We start from the raw sequence: 21,190 nt of genomic DNA on the forward strand, positions 1-21,190 counted from the left end.
TTGTTGAAAATAGTTTATTAAAATGCTTCAGTAGAAAACCATATAATTTATCCAAATATATGTTTTCTTCCCTTTGTCAACAATCTCAGAGCATCAGGGCATGTGTGACCGATCTGATCTGATCTGAGTTCAGTCGGTTTGAGCCGTGTGCCGCGCCAGTCCAGCGATACCAACACACGCGTGTTCACCGTAAACCACCACATGTGTGTTTGGTGTTCGCTCCGTATCTCATCATCTGTGATTAAATGTCTGTTTGGCTGGCTGAGATCAACTCGTAGTGTATAAATGCATAAGTTATATATCTATTATATAAAAAGAATCGTAACACTGAATCGTATACTTCAATCTAACAAACGCACAGCGTTTGCGACTCGGAACATCGTCATAATAATTAATAATAATACAAATACTGCTATCTTTGGTAAATCTGTCTCTCTGTAAGGCACTGCTTCATATAAACGCACCTCGTCTCTTAATGGTTTGAGGTCATTGAAAACATCTTGAAAGCTTCCAGTTTTCTACAAAATGCATAGTTTTTAAGGCAAATATCAATCTGTGATGCCATACGACTGACATAATACTGATAAATATGACAAGAGGCCTGTTCACACCAAGAACGATAACTATATCAACATTTTCATTTCAATGATATCGTTCATTTGTGCCGCTGTTGTTATAGTTGTGGCATGGACTCGCTATTCTTTTAAATGTATAGTTTTTTAAAACTATATGATTATTGTAGGGCTGCATGATGAACTGTATTTTAAACATGATCAGCTTTTTTGCATCTCTCAATTGTGTTACGCCTAATTGTGTAACTTATGCATACTATAAACGCTTAATTTTTATTGGACATAGCTGTTATCTTGCATTGGTAACAAGCCTTCAGAAGTGTTTATGGTTGCGGTTGCCAGATGTCAAGTGTTTAAATCCCCCAATCAAAGCTATCCCTTGAAATTGAAACATTTGCTGCCCAGTGGATTACAGGGTTGCCAGGTATGCAAAACAAAACCGGCCTAATTGCTAATCAAAACTAGCCCATTCTTGTTTTACACAGTTTACATCCAAATAGTGTGGTGTAGGTGTAAAACGGCAGACTTGGCAACCTTGGTGGTTTATTTAATTTCTACCCAACCTGGCAACCATGCTCATGCACTGTCTGTCTTCATTCACACTGTTCTTTACGCCGTTTGCTGCAACTAAATCTGTGAGCAAACCATGCAAGTTGACGTGTGCATGGACTTGTTACTCTTTTAAATGTATAGTTTTTAAAAACTTTATCATTATTGTAGAGCTGCATGATGCTTTTCTGGTTCTCTCAATTTTGTTAAGCCTAATTGTGTACTGGAAACACTTCATTTTTATTGGACATTATCTTGCATTAGTAGCAAGCCTCCACAAGTGTTTATGGTCGTGTTTGCCAGATGTCAAGTGTTTCAATCCTCAATAAAATTTTTCCCCTGAAATCAATACATTTACTACACAGTGGTTTACCGGGTTGCCAGATATGCTAAACAAAACCGGCCTAATTGCTAATCAAAACTTGCTCATTCCGTTTTTTTTTTCACGGTTTCCATCCAAAAAGTGCAGCAAAGGTGTAGAAATAGCCTATTTCTGCAGTAAAACGGCAGTCTTGGCAACCTTGGTGGCCAACCTGGCAACCATATGCACATACTGTCTGTCTTCATTCACACTGTTGTTTAAGCCGTTTGCTGCGACTAAATCTGCAAGCAAAGTTGATTTGTGCTTATGCAAAAGTGCAATAATTTGATTAGTGATTATATTTTTCTAGCAAAATAATCAGTTTTTCTGCATCCCTCAATTTTGTTAAGCCTAATTGTGTAAGTTATGTATCCTGGAAACACTTAATTTCTGACATAGCTGTTATCTTGCATTAGTAGCAAGCCTCCACGAGTGTTTATAGTTGCGGTTGCCAGATGTCAAGTGCTTAAATCCCCCAATCAAAGCTTTCTGAAATCAATCTGCCCAGTGGTTTACAGGGTTGCCAGGTATGCTAAACAAAACCAGGTTAACTGCTAATCAAAACTTGCCTGTTCCTGTTTTTTACAATGATTTCCATTCAAACAGTGCGGCAAAGGTGTAAAAGTAGCCTATTTCTGCAGTAAAACTGAAGACTTAGTGGTTTAATTTCTCCCCAACCTGGCAACCATGTGCATGTGCTATGTCTTCTTTTACACTGTTGTTTAAGCCGTTTGCTGTGACTAAATCTGTAAGCAAAGTTGATTTGTGCTTATGTAAAATTGCAATAATCCTGAGGAAATAATTTTTTTTTTTTTTTGTGAATTATATTTTTTTTAGCAAAACAATCAGTTTAACCGCTATCGTGCAGCCCTACGTTATCATCCTTCATGTGAACGGCTGTAATTCTTCATCATCTCACATACCTCAATCCTGTCTCGCCTGTCTTCCTCTCACCTTCTGTCTCTCTTTCTCAGACCTTCTGAACTCTCTCTGATATGTTTTGTACAATAAGGCACATGTGAACATATAGACAAATAAGTACTTGATCATGCAGCGGCTCATTAACAGCCCGTTTACACTTTCACATTCCCGCTCATCTCCTGGATCTGCCAACGGCTCGCAGGCGGTCTCCTGTGTAATACGCCAAGTGTATCTCCGGCATGGTTTGCTTTCTCCAGTTGGGTGTGTTGAGATGTCGGTCTAGTAGTAGGAGCCCAGATGCGAGGGCATGTGCGCGGCGGGGTGTCGGGGCCCGCCGTAGATGCCCGCCGCCGCAGGAGCGTTCCAGTAGGGAGCGGGGCCGCCGAAGAAGCCGGACGAGGCGACGTTCATGGCCTGAGGATGCGGCGACACGAAGTTCATCTTCTGCGGGTGCGGGTGGTAGGAGCTCATGTAGGACAGGTCGGCGGGGTACTTGTAGATGGAGGAGTCGGGCGGGTGCGGCTGCAGGGCCTGGGCGATGCCGTGGAAGTCGAACTTGTAGGCGTAGCGTTTGCCGTGCACTTTGGTCATGATGTTCTTGTCGTAGTAGTAGCGCAGGGCTCGGCTCAGCTTGTCGTAGTTCATGTTGGGTTTGCTCTTCCTCTCGCCCCAGCGCCGCGCCACCTCGTCCGGGTCCGTCATCTTGAACTCGCCGTTGGTTCCTTCCCACGTGATGCAGGACGAGTTGGAGCTGTCCGACAAGAGCTCCAGGAGGAACTGCCACAGCTGGATCTGACCAGAACCTGAACACACACATGTCAACTTTATTCATCACTACGACTGCCTTAAAGGAGTAGTCCACTTTCAGAACAACAATTTATTGTGTTTAAAGTGTTGTGGACTTTCGCTCCGCCTCCCTCACATCCCTACACCAGTAGGAAAGTCCACAACACCAAACCCCTGACGCTGATTGGTTGGAACGCTGTTTGCTTATCTGTGGAAAGGTTGGTAGTGCCGATTGTTTTTTTGGCATTTCTCGGACCCTAGGCTGACCAGAGAGATGCGTTTTTTTCACAGACAATTTATGGGGCAGGCAGCGAGCGGATCGTGAAGAAAGCTCAGCTGAATTTGACACTTTATGTTTTAGGCTAGAAATCGCTGATACAACCTTTAAGTAAAGATTATTTTTCATGAAGATATTTTGTACATTTCCTAGTGTTAATATATCAAAATATTTCAAAAAATTCATTTTTGATTAGTAATATGCATTGCTAAGAACTTCATTTGGACAACTTTAAAGGTGATTTTCTCAATTTTTAGATATTTTTTGCACCCTCAGATTACAGATTTTCAAATAGTTGTATCCCAAATATTGTCCTATCCTAACAAACCATACATCAATGGACTCAATATTGTCAATATTGTCTGTTTTTTTCCCAATTTTCCAAATCAAAGCCATAACAGAACTCAGTGGTGATTCATTACTGAATGAATCCATGTTTTTGAATGAGTCAGTGATTCAGTGAGTCAATTCATAACAAGTCACTTGCTTAGTTTGTGAATGAATCACCTGTTTGAACAAAAGTGAGTCAATGATTCAGTGAGTCATTCATAAAGACAGTTACATGGTTTGTTTCTGAGTCAATCAGCTGTTTGAATGAATCAAATGAATGAATGATTCAATGACTCACTCATTAAGATGACTTGCTGCCACCTACTGTTTGTTTCAGTTTAATATAGTATCATTTCATATTTTAGTAAATCATTTCGGACCACAAAACAAAAAAGTCATAAGAGTAAATTTTTTTTAACATTTTTTTGATGTATGGTTTGCTGGGATAGGATAATATTTGGCTGAGATACATCTATTTGAAAATCTGGAATCTGAGGGTGCAAAAAAATCTAAATATTGAGAAAATCACCTTTAAAGTTGTCCAAATGAAGTTCTTAGCAATGCATATTACTAATCAAGAATTAAGTTTGGATATATTTGTGGTAGGGCATTTACAAAATATCGTCATGAAACATGATCTTAATATCCTAATGATTTTTGGCATAAAAGAAAAATTTATAATTTTGATTTTCTATGTCAAGTCATATCAAGTCAAGTCACCTTTATTTATTTGTGCTTTCAACAATACAGATAATGTCAAAGCAACTTTGCATTATTAAATAGTTAAATAGCACGTAATAATGCAAAACGTAGTGCTTTTCTCATTTAACATAATAATGAATAATGATCTTTTAGGGGGTAATTTCTCAGCCCAAATTAATTAATTAGCACATTATCATGAAATTAACTTAAAAACTTAAAAATAGATTTAATTGCTTGACAGTCCTTTTTAATCATACAGCTGTTTATATAAAGTTAGATATGTAAGTATATCCGACTTAATCTGAATACATACAGTAGACTCACATTAAGTGATATATACTATATAGCAAATCTAGTATTTTACATTGTAACAAAATGTAACTATACTATCATCCAGCTCTAATCAGACAAATGCATAAAGATATTATGATGTTATAAACATTACCATCATCATTTTTGGTAAAGAGGCTTTAAAACAAATACATTTACACTTGACAACTTCGACTCTCACCTGGATTGGCCAGCCTGCTGCTTGTCGGCCCTAAAATCTGATACGGATCTACAGAGGAGATGACAAACAAACATCAGAGACCATCCTACCCGAGTAAAACAGTAATAGATTTAAAATACATTTATTTTACACCAAGTATAGTTCAAGCCTATTAACATATTTGCTGACGTATCGCTCGAGACTTACTGATATAAAAATTGTAATTTGCGCATTTCTTAATATGAAGCCTAAATATGTTTTAATGTCACTCTTGATGAGAATTGTAGGATCTTTAAATATTATAGGTCTTTAAATGCTAAATATTTAAATTGTTTAAATCCCCCAATCAAATCTTTCCACTGAAATCGATATACTTTCTGCCAAGTGGTTAGCAGGGTTACCAGATATGCAAAACAAAACCAGCCTAATTGCTAATCAAAGCTAGCCCATTCCTGTTTTTTTACGCGGGTTCCATCCGAAATTTGCAGCAAAGGTGTAAAAATATCCCAATTCTGCAGTAAAACCACAGACTTGGCAACCTTGGTGGATTATTTAATTTATGCACAACCTGGCAACCATTCGCACATGCTATGTTATCTTTCACACTGATGTAACTAAATCTGCGAGCAAGCCATGCAAGTTGATTTTTGCTTATGTGAAAGTGCATTTATTTTTTATTTTAGTTTACAGGGTTGCCAGGCATGCAAAAAAGAAACTGGTCTAATTGCTAATGAAAACTAGCCCATTCCTGTTTTTTATGCGGTTTTCCGTCCAAATATTGCAGCAAAGGTGTAAAAGTAGCTCAAATCAGCAGTAAAACCACAGACTTGGCAACCTTGGTGGATTATTTAATTTATGCACAACCTGGCAACCTGTGTGTCTTCTTTCACACTGATGTTTAAGCCGTTTACTGTGACTAAATCTAAATCTGCGAGCAAACCATGCAAGTTGACTTGTGCTTATATTAAAGTGTATTTATTCCTAAATGAAACTTTTTTTGTATTTCTGCTATCCAACGCAAAATCAACAAAATAATGTATACTTACGATCCTGCATAGTCCATTATTTACCCCCAGTATTTAGTAGGGCTGGGACACGATTAATCGCGATTAATCGCATCCAAAATAAAAGTTTATGTTAACATACTAAATGTGTGTTTACTGTGTATATTTATTATGTATATATAAATACACACACATACATGTAAAGCCTTTAAAAAATACTTATATGTGTGGATAGTTATATTTGTATTTAATTTAGATTATATATAGAATTATAAATATTTTATTTATTTTAATTTAATTTTTATTTTCAGTTTTCTTTAATATACATGTTTGTGTGTGTATTTATACATACATTATATATACACACAGTAAACACACATTTAGTATGTTAACATAAACTTTTATTTTGGATGCGATTAATCGCGATTAATCGTGTCCCAGCCCTAGTATTTAGTGTGATAAACATGCATGAATAAGGAAAAAAATATGGGACGTGCTTGATGTTCAAAAGAGTTATTAAGCTCAATAAGCTGAGAATAACATTCAATGCGATTACGAACTTGACTGTAAACAGTTAGGAAAGAAATCAGATGTGTATCAGTATATTTCTCATTTTCATTTAGTTTGACTTGATGCACTGCAAAAAAAGGCTTATTTTACTTAGTATTTTTGTCTTGTCTCTGGTCAAAATATATCTAAAAATTCTTAAATTAGGATGCATTTACTAGATAAACAAAATGACAACAGATATTTAATCTTGTTTCCAGGTGAAAAAAAAATTAAGTGCACTTTGCTTAAAATAAGATTATATATCTGATGTCGTTTTGTTTATCTAGTAATTGCATCTTTTTTAAGACTTTTTTAAAATATTTTGACTAGTAACATAGATAAGCTTTTTTGCGGTGTGTACTAAAATAATTAAAACTAAAACTGAATAAAATGAATACAAATTGTTTAGACATTTAAAACCACCTAATAAAAATAACAAAACTACATTACTAAAACTAAAATTAAACTGGAAACACAAAACATACAAATAAAACTCATTGTTGAAGAGGTTAGGTAGTGCAGTTTCCCATGATGCTCTCACCTAACTGAGCTCTCTGTTCTTCAGTTTTGGTCATGATGGCAGCAGAACTCTGAGAAACTAATAAACAAACACACATATTCAGAACGTAAAATTAAACATGAAGCACGATCAGTGTAAGGCGTGCAGCATATGCGCCTCTGACCGACCTTTAGCCGCAGACACGGGCTGAGTCCATCCAGAGCGGCGTCCGTCGTAACTCACGTCTGCTCTGCTGGGTCCTCTGGTGGCGTCTGGAGGGTAGACGGGGGCGTTTGGGAAGATAAAACTGGCTCCTCCTGAGACACACATGAGCAGGAGACAGATCAGCACGAGAGACGTCTGCGTCTGACCATCTGATCTCATTCAGCATCAGCAGCACATGCAGAAGAGCTGGGAACTGCAGCGCCACATGCACTACTGTAGTCTGTGTGTGTGTGTAAGCGGTGTGGGCGGGGCCAGGGGCGGAGCCAGGGGCGGGGCTGCAGGGCTGCTTACCTGTATTGCGAGCATGCATTAACCGCGGGGAGTTTTGCAAGGCTTTGTCAACATCATCTGAAGTCAAGTGAGGAAGTGGAGCTGAGAAACAAAACATTCATGACACAAAGATAAAACAACTCAACAAACATCCTGTGACATGATGCTGACAGAGACACTGATGAAGACAGACAGACGCATGCTGTGTGTGTGTTTGTTTGTGTGTGTGTGTGTGTGTGTTTGTGTGTGTGTGACGGCAGACAGGCAGATCAAAACAGTGTTTGAGCTGCAGACAGGAACGTCTGTCTCTCTCAGATCTCATGCATATCAAAGAAGTCAAAAGCCAAACTGATCTCCTCTTCATGTTTCACCCCAAAATCAACAACAAAATTTATATTTTACATTTAAACCATTAAGATGTTTTACTACGACGGCATTTAAGTGCCACGTCTAAGATTACCAGATTAAAGTCATAATATTTCAAGAATCAAAATTACAATAAAGTCGAAATATTACTACAAGATTCTCGCATGTATTTCGACTGTATTCTCGTAGTATTCCGACTGTATTCTCGTAGTATTTCGACTGTATTCTCGTAGTATTCCGACTGTATTCTCGTAGTATTTCGACTGTATTCTCGCAGTATTTTGACTGTATTCTCGCAGTATTTTGACTGTATTCTCGTAGTATTCCGACTGTATTCTCGTAGTATTTCGACTGTATTCTCGCAGTATTTTGACTGTATTCTCGCAGTATTTCGACTGTATTCTCGCAGTATTTTGACTGTATTCTCGCAGTATTTTGACTGTATTCTCGAAGTATTTCGACTTTATTCTCGCAGTTTTCCGACTTTTTTCTCGCAGTATTTCGACTTTATTCTCGTAGTAGTCCGACTTTTTTCTCGCAGTTTTCCGACTTTTTTCTCGCAGTATTTCGACTTTATTCTCGTAGTAGTCCGACTTTTTTCTCGCAGTATTTCGACTTTATTCTCGTAGTAGTCCGACTTTTTTCTCGAAGTATTTCGACTTTATTCTCGCAGTATTTAGACTGTATTCTCGTAGTATTTCGACTTTATTCTCGCAGTTTTCCGACTTTTTTCTCGCAGTATTTCGACTTTATTCTCGTAGTAGTCCGACTTTTTTCTCGCAGTATTTCGACTTTATTCTCGTAGTAGTCCGACTTTTTTCTCGAAGTATTTCGACTTTATTCTCGCAGTTTTCCGACTTTTTTCTCGCAGTATTTCGACTTTATTCTCGCAGTATTTCGACTGTATTCTCGTAATATTTCGACTTTATTCTTGCAGTGTTCCGACTTTATTCTCGTAGTCTTTCGACTGTATTCTTGCAGTATTTTTGACTTTATTCTCGTAGAATTTCGACTGTATTCTCGTAGTATTCCGACTTCATTCTTGCAGTATTTTTGACTTTATTCTCGTAGTATTTCGACTGTATTCTCGCAGTATTTCGACTGAATTCTCGTAGTATTTCGACTGTATTCTTGAAGTATTTCGACTGTATTCTCGTAGTATTCCGACTTCATTCTTGCAGTATTTTTGACTTTATTCTCGTAGTATTTCGACTGTATTCTTGCAGTATTTCGACTGTATTCTCGTAGTATTCCGACTTCATTCTTGCAGTATTTTTGACTTTATTCTTGCAGTATTTCGACTGTATTCTTGCAGTATTTTTGACTGTATTCTTGCAGTATTTCGACTGTATTCTCGCAGTATTTCGACTGTATTCTCGTAGTATTCCGACTTCATTCTTGCAGTATTTTTGACTTTATTCTTGCAGTATTTCGACTGTATTCTCGCAGTATTTCGACTGTATTCTCGTAGTATTTCGACTGTATTCTTGCAGTATTTCGACTGTATTCTCGTAGTATTCCGACTTCATTCTTGCAGTATTTTTGACTTTATTCTTGCAGTATTTCGGCTGTATTCTCGTAGTATTTCGACTGTATTCTCGTAGTATTTCGACTGTATTCTCGTAGTATTCCGACTTCATTCTTGCAGTATTTTTGACTTTATTCTTGCAGTATTTCGACTGTATTCTCGCAGTATTTCGACTGTATTCTCGCAGTATTTCGACTGTATTCTCGCAGTATTTCGACTGTATTCTCGTAGTATTTCGACTGTATTCTTGCAGTATTTTTGACTTTATTCTCGTAGTATTTCGACTGTATTCTCGCAGTATTTCGACTGTATTCTCGTAGTATTTCGACTTTATTCTCGCAGTATTTCGAATGTATTCTCGAAGTATTTCGACTGTATTCTCGTAGTATTTCGACTTTATTCTCGCAGTATTTCGAATGTATTCTCGAAGTATTTCGACTGTATTCTCGTAGTATTTCGAATGTATTCTCGTAGTATTTCGACTGTATTCTCGAAGTATTTCGACTGTATTCTCGTAGTATTTCGACTTTATTCTCGCAGTATTTCGACTGTATTCTCGTAGTATTTCGACTGTATTCTCGAAGTATTTCGACTGTATTCTCGTAGTATTTCGACTTTATTCTCGCAGTATTTCGAATGTATTCTCGAAGTATTTCGACTGTATTCTCGTAGTATTTCGACTGTATTCTCGTAGTATTTCGACTGTATTCTCGTAGTATTTCGACTGTATTCTCGTAGTATTTCGACTGTATTCTCGAAGTATTTCGAATGTATTCTCGTAGTATTCCGACTTCATTCTTGCAGTATTTTTGACTTTATTCTCGTAGTATTTCGACTTTATTCTCGCAGTTTTCCGACTTTTTTCTCGCAGTATTTCGACTTTATTCTCGTAGTAGTCCGACTTTTTTCTCGCAGTATTTCGACTTTATTCTCGTAGTAGTCCGACTTTTTTCTCGAAGTATTTCGACTTTATTCTCGCAGTTTTCCGACTTTTTTCTCGCAGTATTTCGACTTTATTCTCGCAGTATTTCGACTGTATTCTCGTAATATTTCGACTTTATTCTTGCAGTGTTCCGACTTTATTCTCGTAGTCTTTCGACTGTATTCTTGCAGTATTTTTGACTTTATTCTCGTAGAATTTCGACTGTATTCTCGTAGTATTCCGACTTCATTCTTGCAGTATTTTTGACTTTATTCTCGTAGTATTTCGACTGTATTCTCGCAGTATTTCGACTGAATTCTCGTAGTATTTCGACTGTATTCTTGAAGTATTTCGACTGTATTCTCGTAGTATTCCGACTTCATTCTTGCAGTATTTTTGACTTTATTCTCGTAGTATTTCGACTGTATTCTTGCAGTATTTCGACTGTATTCTCGTAGTATTCCGACTTCATTCTTGCAGTATTTTTGACTTTATTCTTGCAGTATTTCGACTGTATTCTTGCAGTATTTTTGACTGTATTCTTGCAGTATTTCGACTGTATTCTCGCAGTATTTCGACTGTATTCTCGTAGTATTCCGACTTCATTCTTGCAGTATTTTTGACTTTATTCTTGCAGTATTTCGACTGTATTCTCGCAGTATTTCGACTGTATTCTCGTAGTATTTCGACTGTATTCTTGCAGTATTTCGACTGTATTCTCGTAGTATTCCGACTTCATTCTTGCAGTATTTTTGACTTTATTCTTGCAGTATTTCGGCTGTATTCTCGTAGTATTTCGACTGTATTCTCGTAGTATTTCGACTGTATTCTCGTAGTATTCCGACTTCATTCTTGCAGTATTTTTGACTTTATTCTTGCAGTATTTCGACTGTATTCTCGCAGTATTTCGACTGTATTCTCGCAGTATTTCGACTGTATTCTCGCAGTATTTCGACTGTATTCTCGTAGTATTTCGACTGTATTCTTGCAGTATTTTTGACTTTATTCTCGTAGTATTTCGACTGTATTCTCGCAGTATTTCGACTGTATTCTCGTAGTATTTCGACTTTATTCTCGCAGTATTTCGAATGTATTCTCGAAGTATTTCGACTGTATTCTCGTAGTATTTCGACTTTATTCTCGCAGTATTTCGAATGTATTCTCGAAGTATTTCGACTGTATTCTCGTAGTATTTCGAATGTATTCTCGTAGTATTTCGACTGTATTCTCGAAGTATTTCGACTGTATTCTCGTAGTATTTCGACTTTATTCTCGCAGTATTTCGACTGTATTCTCGTAGTATTTCGACTGTATTCTCGAAGTATTTCGACTGTATTCTCGTAGTATTTCGACTTTATTCTCGCAGTATTTCGAATGTATTCTCGAAGTATTTCGACTGTATTCTCGTAGTATTTCGACTGTATTCTCGTAGTATTTCGACTGTATTCTCGTAGTATTTCGACTGTATTCTCGTAGTATTTCGACTGTATTCTCGAAGTATTTCGAATGTATTCTCGTAGTATTCCGACTTCATTCTTGCAGTATTTTTGACTTTATTCTCGTAGTATTTCGACTGTATTCTCGCAGTATTTCGACTGTATTCTCGTAGTATTTCGACTGTATTCTCGAAGTATTTCGACTGTATTCTCGTAGTATTTCGACTTTATTCTCGCAGTATTTCGACTGTATTCTCGAAGTATTTCGACTGTATTCTCGTAGTATTTCGACTGTATTCTCGTAGTATTTCGACTGTATTCTCGTAGTATTTCGACTGTATTCTCGAAGTATTTCGAATGTATTCTCGTAGTATTCCGACTTCATTCTTGCAGTATTTTTGACTTTATTCTCGTAGTATTTCGACTGTATTCTCGTAGTATTTCGACTGTATTTTCGTAGTATTCCGACTTCATTCTTGCAGTATTTTTGACTTTATTCTTGTAGTATTTCGACTGTATTCTCGTAGTATTTCGACTGTATTCTCGAAGTATTTCGACTGTATTCTCGTAGTATTTCGACTTTATTCTCGCAGTATTTCGACTGTATTCTCGAAGTATTTCGACTGTATTCTCGTAGTATTTCGACTGTATTCTCGTAGTATTTCGACTGTATTCTCGTAGTATTTCGACTGTATTCTCGAAGTATTTCGAATGTATTCTCGTAGTATTCCGACTTCATTCTTGCAGTATTTTTGACTTTATTCTTGCAGTATTTCGACTGTATTCTCGCAGTATTTCGACTGTATTCTCGCAGTATTTCGACTGTATTCTCGCAGTATTTCGACTGTATTCTCGTAGTATTTCGACTGTATTCTCGAAGTATTTCGAATGTATTCTCGTAGTATTTCGACTGTATTCTCGTAGTATTTCGACTGTATTCTCGTAGTATTTCGACTGTATTCTCGAAGTATTTCGAATGTATTCTCGTAGTATTCCGACTTCATTCTTGCAGTATTTTTGACTTTATTCTTGCAGTATTTCGACTGTATTCTCGCAGTATTTCGACTGTATTCTCGCAGTATTTCGACTGTATTCTCGCAGTATTTCGACTGTATTGTCGTAGTATTCCGACTTCATTCTTGCAGTATTTTTGACTTTATTCTTGCAGTATTTCGACTGTATTCTCGCAGTATTTCGACTGTATTCTCGTAGTATTTCGACTGTATTCTCCAAGTATTTCGAATGTATTCTCGTAGTATTTCGACTGTATTGTCGTAGTACTCCGACTTCATTCTTGCAGTATTTTTGACTTTATTCTTGCAGTATTTCGACTGTATTCTCGCAGTATTTCGACTGTATTCTAGAAGTATTTCGGCTGTATTCTCGTAGTATTTCGGCTGTATTCTCGCAGTATTCCGACTTAATTCTCGTAGTATTTCGACTGTATTCTCGTAGTATTTCGACTGTATTCTCGTAGTATTACGACTGTATTCTCGTAGTATTTCGACTGTATTCTCGTAATATTTCGACTTTATTCTCGCAGTATTCCGACTTAATTCTCGTAGTATTTCGACTGTATTCTTGTAGTATTTCGACTGTATTCTTGAAGTATTTCGGCTGTATTCTCGTAGTATTCCGACTTCATTCTCGTAGTATTTCGACTTTATTCTCGTAGTATTTCGACTTTATTCTCGTAGTATTTCGACTTTATTCTCGTAGTATTTCGACTGTATTCTCGCAGTATTCCGACTTAATTCTCGTAGTATTTCGACTGTATTCTCGTAGTATTTCGACTGTATTCTCGTAGTATTTCGACTTTATTCTCGTAGTATTTCGACTTTATTCTCGCAGTATTTCGACTTTATTCTCGTAGTATTTCGACTTTATTCTCGTAGTATTTCGACTTTATTCTCGCAGTATTTCGACTTTATTCTCGCAGTATTTCGACTGTATTCTCGTAGTATTTCGACTTTATTCTCGTAGTATTTCGACTTTATTCTCGCCGTATTTCGACTGTATTCTCGTAGTATTTCGACTTTATTCTCGTAGTCTTTCGACTGTATTCTCGTAGTATTTCGACTGTATTCTCGCAGTATTTCGACTGTATTCTCGTAGTATTTCGACTTTATTCTCGTAGTCTTTCGACTGTATTCTCGTAGTATTTCGACTGTATTCTCGTAGTATTTCGACTTTATTCTCGTAGTATTTCGACTTTATTCTCGTAGTATTTCGACTTTATTCTCGTAGTATTTCGACTTTATTCTCGTAGTATTTCGACTTTATTCTCGTAGTATTGCGACTTTATTCTCGTAGTATTTCGACTTTATTCTCGTAGTATTTCGACTTTATTCTCGTAGTATTTCGACTTTATTCTCGTAGTATTTCGACTGTATTCTCGTAGTATTTCGACTTTATTCTCGTAGTATTTCGACTTTATTCTCGTAGTATTTCGACTTTATTCTCGTAGTATTTCGACTTTATTCTCGCAGTATTTCGACTGTATTCTCGTAGTATTTCGACTTTATTCTCGTAGTATTTCGACTTTATTCTCGCAGTATTTCGACTGTAATTCTCGTAGTATTTCGACTGTATTCTCGTAGTATTTCGACTGTATTCTCGTAGTATTTCGACTTTATTCTCGTAGTATTTCGACTTTATTCTCGCAGTATTTCGACTGTATTCTCGTAATATTTCGACTTTATTCTCGCAGTGTTCCGACTTTATTCTCGTAGTCTTTCGACTGTATTCTCGTAGTATTTCGACTGTATTCTCGTAGTATTTCGACTTTATTCTCGCAGTATTTCGACTGTATTCTCGTAATATTTCGACTTTATTCTCGCAGTGTTCCGACTTTATTCTCGTAGTCTTTCGACTGTATTCTCGTAGTAGTCCGACCTTATTCTCGTAGTATTCCGACTTCATTCTCATAATATTTCGACCTTATTCTCGCAGTATTTCGACTGTATTCTCGTAATATTTCGACTTTATTCTCACAGTGTTCTGACTTTATTCTCGTAGTCTTTCGACTGTATTCTCGTAGTATTTCGACTGTATTCTCGTAGTATTTCGACTTTATTCTCGCAGTATTTCGACTGTATTCTCGTAATATTTCGACTTTATTCTCGCAGTGTTCCGACTTTATTCTCGTAGTCTTTCGACTGTATTCTCATAGTATTTCGACTGTATTCTCGTAGTATTTCGACTTTATTCTCGCAGTATTTCGACTGTATTCTCGTAATATTTCGACTTTATTCTCGCAGTGTTCCGACTTTATTCTCGTAGTCTTTCGACTGTATTCTCGTAGTAGTCCGACCTTATTCTCGTAGTATTCTGACTTCATTCTCGTAGTAGTCCGACCTTATTCTCGTAGTATTCCGACCTTATTCTCGTAGTATTCCGACTTCATTCTCATAATATTTCGACCTTATTCTCGCAGTATTTCGACTGTATTCTCGTAATATTTCGACTTTATTCTCACAGTGTTCCGACCTTATTCTCGTAGTATTTCGACTGTATTCTCGTAGTATTACGACTGTATTCTCGTAGTATTTCGACTGTATTCTCGTAATATTTCGACTTTATTCTCGCAGTATTCCGACTTAATTCTCGTAGTATTTCGACTGTATTCTTGTAGTATTTCGACTGTATTCTTGAAGTATTTCGGCTGTATTCTCGTAGTATTCCGACTTCATTCTCGTAGTATTTCGACTTTATTCTCGTAGTATTTCGACTTTATTCTCGTAGTATTTCGACTTTATTCTCGTAGTATTTCGACTGTATTCTCGCAGTATTCCGACTTAATTCTCGTAGTATTTCGACTGTATTCTCGTAGTATTTCGACTGTATTCTCGTAGTATTTCGACTTTATTCTCGTAGTATTTCGACTTTATTCTCGCAGTATTTCGACTGTATTCTCGTAATATTTCGACTTTATTCTCGCAGTGTTCCGACTTTATTCTCGTAGTCTTTCGACTGTATTCTCGTAGTATTTCGACTGTATTCTCGTAGTATTTCGACTTTATTCTCGCAGTATTTCGACTGTATTCTCGTAATATTTCGACTTTATTCTCGCAGTGTTCCGACTTTATTCTCGTAGTCTTTCGACTGTATTCTCGTAGTAGTCCGACCTTATTCTCGTAGTATTCCGACTTCATTCTCATAATATTTCGACCTTATTCTCGCAGTATTTCGACTGTATTCTCGTAATATTTCGACTTTATTCTCACAGTGTTCTGACTTTATTCTCGTAGTCTTTCGACTGTATTCTCGTAGTATTTCGACTGTATTCTCGTAGTATTTCGACTTTATTCTCGCAGTATTTCGACTGTATTCTCGTAATATTTCGACTTTATTCTCGCAGTGTTCCGACTTTATTCTCGTAGTCTTTCGACTGTATTCTCGTAGTATTACGACTGTATTCTCGTAGTATTTCGACTGTATTCTCGTAATATTTCGACTTTATTCTCACAGTGTTCCGACCTTATTCTCGTAGTATTTCGACTGTATTCTCGTAGTATTTCGACTGTATTCTCGTAATATTTCGACTTTATTCTCGCAGTATTCCGACTTAATTCTCGTAGTATTTCGACTGTATTCTTGTAGTATTTCGACTGTATTCTTGAAGTATTTCGGCTGTATTCTCGTAGTATTCCGACTTCATTCTCGTAGTATTTCGACTTTATTCTCGTAGTATTTCGACTTTATTCTCGTAGTATTTCGACTTTATTCTCGTAGTATTTCGACTGTATTCTCGCAGTATTCCGACTTAATTCTCGTAGTATTTCGACTGTATTCTCGTAGTATTTCGACTGTATTCTCGTAGTATTTCGACTTTATTCTCGTAGTATTTCGACTTTATTCTCGCAGTATTTCGACTGTATTCTCGTAATATTTCGACTTTATTCTCGCAGTGTTCCGACTTTATTCTCGTAGTCTTTCGACTGTATTCTCGTAGTATTTCGACTGTATTCTCGTAGTATTTCGACTTTATTCTCGCAGTATTTCGACTGTATTCTCGTAATATTTCGACTTTATTCTCGCAGTGTTCCGACTTTATTCTCGTAGTCTTTCGACTGTATTCTCGTAGTAGTCCGACCTTATTCTCGTAGTATTCCGACTTCATTCTCATAATATTTCGACCTTATTCTCGCAGTATTTCGACTGTATTCTCGTAATATTTCGACTTTATTCTCACAGTGTTCTGACTTTATTCTCGTAGTCTTTCGACTGTATTCTCGTAGTATTTCGACTGTATTCTCGTAGTATTTCGACTTTATTCTCGCAGTATTTCGACTGTATTCTCGTAATATTTCGACTTTATTCTCGCAGTGTTCCGACTTTATTCTCGTAGTCTTTCGACTGTATTCTCGTAGTAGTCCGACCTTATTCTCGTAGTATTCTGACTTCATTCTCGTAGTAGTCCGACCTTATTCTCGTAGTATTCCGACCTTATTCTCGTAGTATTCCGACTTCATTCTCATAATATTTCGACCTTATTCTCGCAGTATTTCGACTGTATTCTCGTAATATTTCGACTTTATTCTCACAGTGTTCTGACTTTATTCTCGTAGTCTTTCGACTGTATTCTGGTAATATTACGTCTTTAATCTCGTAGTATTTCGACTTTATTCCCTTGGCACTAAAACAGTCGTATTTTACACTGTGACACATCAAACTTAATTTAAAAATATGAAATTCTAATATAAAAATATCTTTATGAAATGATAAAATATCTTTTAAAAAAGAAACTAAAATATAATGATTTCATATAATAAAAAAGGGAAAAAAATCATTTGATTTTAGGGGGAAGCAGGGCAGGTTTAACAGTTAATTATTATTTCAACTATTGAATTATTAATGCACGTTATTGCGTGTGAAACGTCCAGTGAGTGGTGTAAGTGTGAGGTCAGAGGTCAGAGCAGTGAATGTGAACGTGAGGTCAGAGGTCAGTGATCATGATGAAGTGATGAAGCAGACACACAATCATGCGTGACAGGAGAAGCGTGTGGCTAGCGTGTGTGATCTGAAACACGTGTGGCTCACTCTCTCTGAGGTAGTGCAGGTGAGACAGCAGGATGTCGGCCGTGTAGCTGCTGGTCAGACGCTGGACATCGTCTTTGCTCATCTTGCAGAGCTCCTTCCCGTCAATGCTGTGGAACAGAGACACGTCCACCTCCGGCAGCCCGTACTCCTTCACGGCCCACTCCAGCCACTGACGCACGTGATCCGCCGACCACAGGCTCGGATCTGCAGACATATATATGCATATTTATATATGGGTTGTTAACGTGACGTGGCATTTTCACTGTCCTACAAAATTAAAATAAATATAATGTTGTTTCTTAAAATGCAGTAAATCCTTAAACATTTCTTTGTCCTACAAGGACTTGTTGTTACTAAAGCTGCAGTGTTATTATGTTCATATTTCATATTAAATAAATAACACCATATGAAAATAAGTGTCTAACAATGAAAATCAATCTCTGTCAACCTATTTGTATAGTATTAAGAGTGGTTTTTTTTCCGTAATTTTTGCTGTCACACTATAGGACAAATTAATGGGACAGTTTAGTAAAAATGTAAAAAAAAAGAAAGAAAGAAAGAATTGACAAAGTTAGTAACCCTTTTCTCAAAAGATCAGACTTCACACTACAAAATATTTGACAAAAAAAGCATTTTTAATCCCTATTTGTATATTATATTTTATCTTAAAGCTTTTTTTTCCAAGGATAATTATTACTTGATTACTGCACTGCAAAAAATGCTTTTCTTACTTAGATTTTTTTGTCATGTTTACAGCCAAAATATCTAAAAATTCCTAAGTCAAGAAGGATTTTCTAGACAAGTAAAAATGATCTTGTTTTCAGAAAGTTAAAATTAAGTGAGTTTTTGCTTGAAACAAGCTAAATAATCTGCCAATGGGGTAAGTTTAAAAATCTTATTTCAAATAATTTTTTTTCTGAAAACAATTTTTACTTGTCTAGTATTATGAATATTTAGATATTTTGGCTGTAAACATGACAAAAAAAAACTGAGCAAGAAAAGCATTTTTGCAGTGTGATTGAATTCCTCTTCCTGTCATTTTAAAAGGGATATTGTAGTTCAACCAAAAATGATCATCTTGTCATCATTTGCTCTCCCTCATGTTGTTCCAAACCTGTATGAGTTTTCTTTCTTTAGTTGAACACAAAACAAGATGTTTTGAAGAGCGTCAGGAACCAAACAGTTGACGGTACCCATTGACTTCCATAGTATTTTCCCCCTACTCTGGGAGTCAATGGCTACCAGCAATATCTTCTTTTGTGTTCAACAAATGATGACATAATTCTCATTTTTAGTTGAACTTTCGCTTTAATTTTAATTCCAGTTCAACATCCCTTCTGAACGTTTCTCGTAAATCCTGACTAGTGCTAGAAGTAATGGTGTAATGGTGAATCTGCGTCAGATCATTATGATCACACTCATGTCCCGTCTGCGCCGCTACTGCACATTCTTGCGCTGTCTATTGTCCCGTCGCATGAGTGGGAAAAACAGGATGTTGTTATTAAGTATTAGCGACGCTCACGACTGCAGCTCAACAGGAAGTTACAGAGAATCTCTGACTCAAATCATGAGAAACAGTGCAGCTGTCTTTCGTCATCAGTGAGGTGAAAAACTCAATCACAAACACAAGTTGTGCGTCACCTGCAGGAACGATCACTCTGCGCTCGCTGGTGGTCATGTTGGGCGGCACCGCGTGTTTGTCCTCCATATAACTGCTGTACATCACTGGAGACACCTTACCCTTCACCACAGGACACACATCAGGAGAACCTCTGCACACACACACAAAGAAAATATCAGCAGTGTTGGGGGAACGCATTACAAGTAACACAAGTTATGTAATAATACAACTTTCTCCAAGTAACTAGTAAAGTAACAAATTACTTTTTAATTGACAAGAAAATATCTGAGTTACTTTTTCAAATAAGTAACTCGTTACTTTTCCCCCCATTTATTGATTAAAAGCTCTCCTGTCCTCATGTTGAGAGAAATTGAGAGTAAGATGTGACTTTAGTTCTAGAATAAATGTGAACATGCATTAATTCATCTCACTCACTAAAACAACAGATGCAGTATTCCTCAAAATCAGTCTTCTTTTACATTTGACAAAAATAGAACTTTTTATATTAAAAACAAACAAGAAAGCCCTGCCCAGATTTACAAAGTAACGCAAAAGTAACGTTACGCATTACTTTCCATAAAAGTAACTAAGTAACGTAATTAGTTACTTTTTTTAGAGACTAACTCAATATTGTAAGACATTACTTTTAAAAGTAACTTTCCCTGAATATAAGTGCTTACAAGAAGAACAATCTAAACTCAGAATGCTAATATTTTGATTCTGAAAGCCTCAGAACCTTCAGTTCAAGTAAAGAGACTCTGAAATGATCTACAAAATTACAGTTGAGGTCAAATGTTTACATCCCCTTTTAGAGTCTGCAAAATGTTAATTATTTTAGCAAAATAAGAGGGATCATACAAAACGCATGTTATTGTTTATTTAGCTCTGACCTGAATAAGATATTTCACATAAAAGATGTTCACATATAGTCCACAAGAGAATTTATAAAAGTGACCCCATTGGTTTCTTAACACTGTGTTGTTCCCTGAATGATCCACAGCTGTGTTTTTTTGTTTAGTGATAGTTGTTCATGAGTCTCTTGTTTGTCCTGAACAGTTAAACTGTCTGCTCTTTTTCAGAAAATTCTCTGGTTTTCCAGCATTTTTGTGTATTTGAACCCTTTCCAGCAATGACTGTATGATTTTGAGATCCATCTTTTGACACTGAGGACAACTGAGGGACTCATATGCAACTATTACAGAAGGTTCAAACACTCACTGATGCTCCAGAAGGACAAAACATGCATTAAGAGCCGGAAAACTTTCGGAATTAAGTTTAGGGTACATTTTTGTCTTCTGGGAAACATGTATCTTCTGTAGCTTCTGAATGGCAGTGCTAAAAAAAAAAACAACAACAACAAAAAAACGACATAAGGAAAAAAAAGAAAAGAAAAAAAAAACACATTTTCATTCTGTTCAAAAGTTTTCACCCCCGGTTCTTAATGCATGTTTTTTTTCCTTCTGGAGCATCAGTGAGTGTTTGAACCTTCTGTAATAGTTGCATATGAGTCCCTCAGTTGTCCTCAGTGTCAAAAGATGGATCTCAAAATCATACAGTCATTGCTGGAAAGGGTTCAAATACACAAAAATGCTGGAAAACCAAAGAATTGATTTTTCTGAAGAACAGCAGACAGTTTAACAGTTAAGGACAAACAAGAGACTCATGAACAACTATCACTAAACAAAAAACATAAATAATTAACATTTTGCAGATTCTGAAAGGGGGATGTAAGCTTTTAAC

At 36.6% G+C, this 21,190-nt stretch overlaps 1 protein-coding gene across 4 annotated transcripts in view; it reads right to left on the minus strand.

The window, feature by feature from the left end:
- The window catches only part of erg (ETS transcription factor ERG), a 53,412-nt gene continuing 32,222 nt past the window's right edge, over positions 1–21,190 (minus strand). For 2 of the 4 annotated variants that reach the window (XM_073829143.1, XM_073829144.1), the window contains 7 exons: positions 19,471–19,601; positions 17,830–18,033; positions 7,557–7,637; positions 7,229–7,357; positions 7,083–7,139; positions 5,010–5,057; positions 1–3,206 (listed from right to left, as the gene is read on the minus strand). In XM_073829143.1, the coding sequence (XP_073685244.1) occupies positions 2,683–3,206; positions 5,010–5,057; positions 7,083–7,139; positions 7,229–7,357; positions 7,557–7,637; positions 17,830–18,033; positions 19,471–19,601 (1,174 nt within the window). In that variant the 3' untranslated portion in view covers positions 1–2,682. The remainder of the gene's footprint in view (positions 3,207–5,009; positions 5,058–7,082; positions 7,140–7,228; positions 7,358–7,556; positions 7,638–17,829; positions 18,034–19,470; positions 19,602–21,190) is intronic. The other 2 variants (XM_073829145.1, XM_073829146.1) reach the window with 1 other exon arrangement.

Source organism: Garra rufa, chromosome 23 (assembly GCF_049309525.1).
Source record: "Garra rufa chromosome 23, GarRuf1.0, whole genome shotgun sequence".
Lineage (NCBI taxonomy): Eukaryota > Metazoa > Chordata > Actinopteri > Cypriniformes > Cyprinidae > Garra > Garra rufa.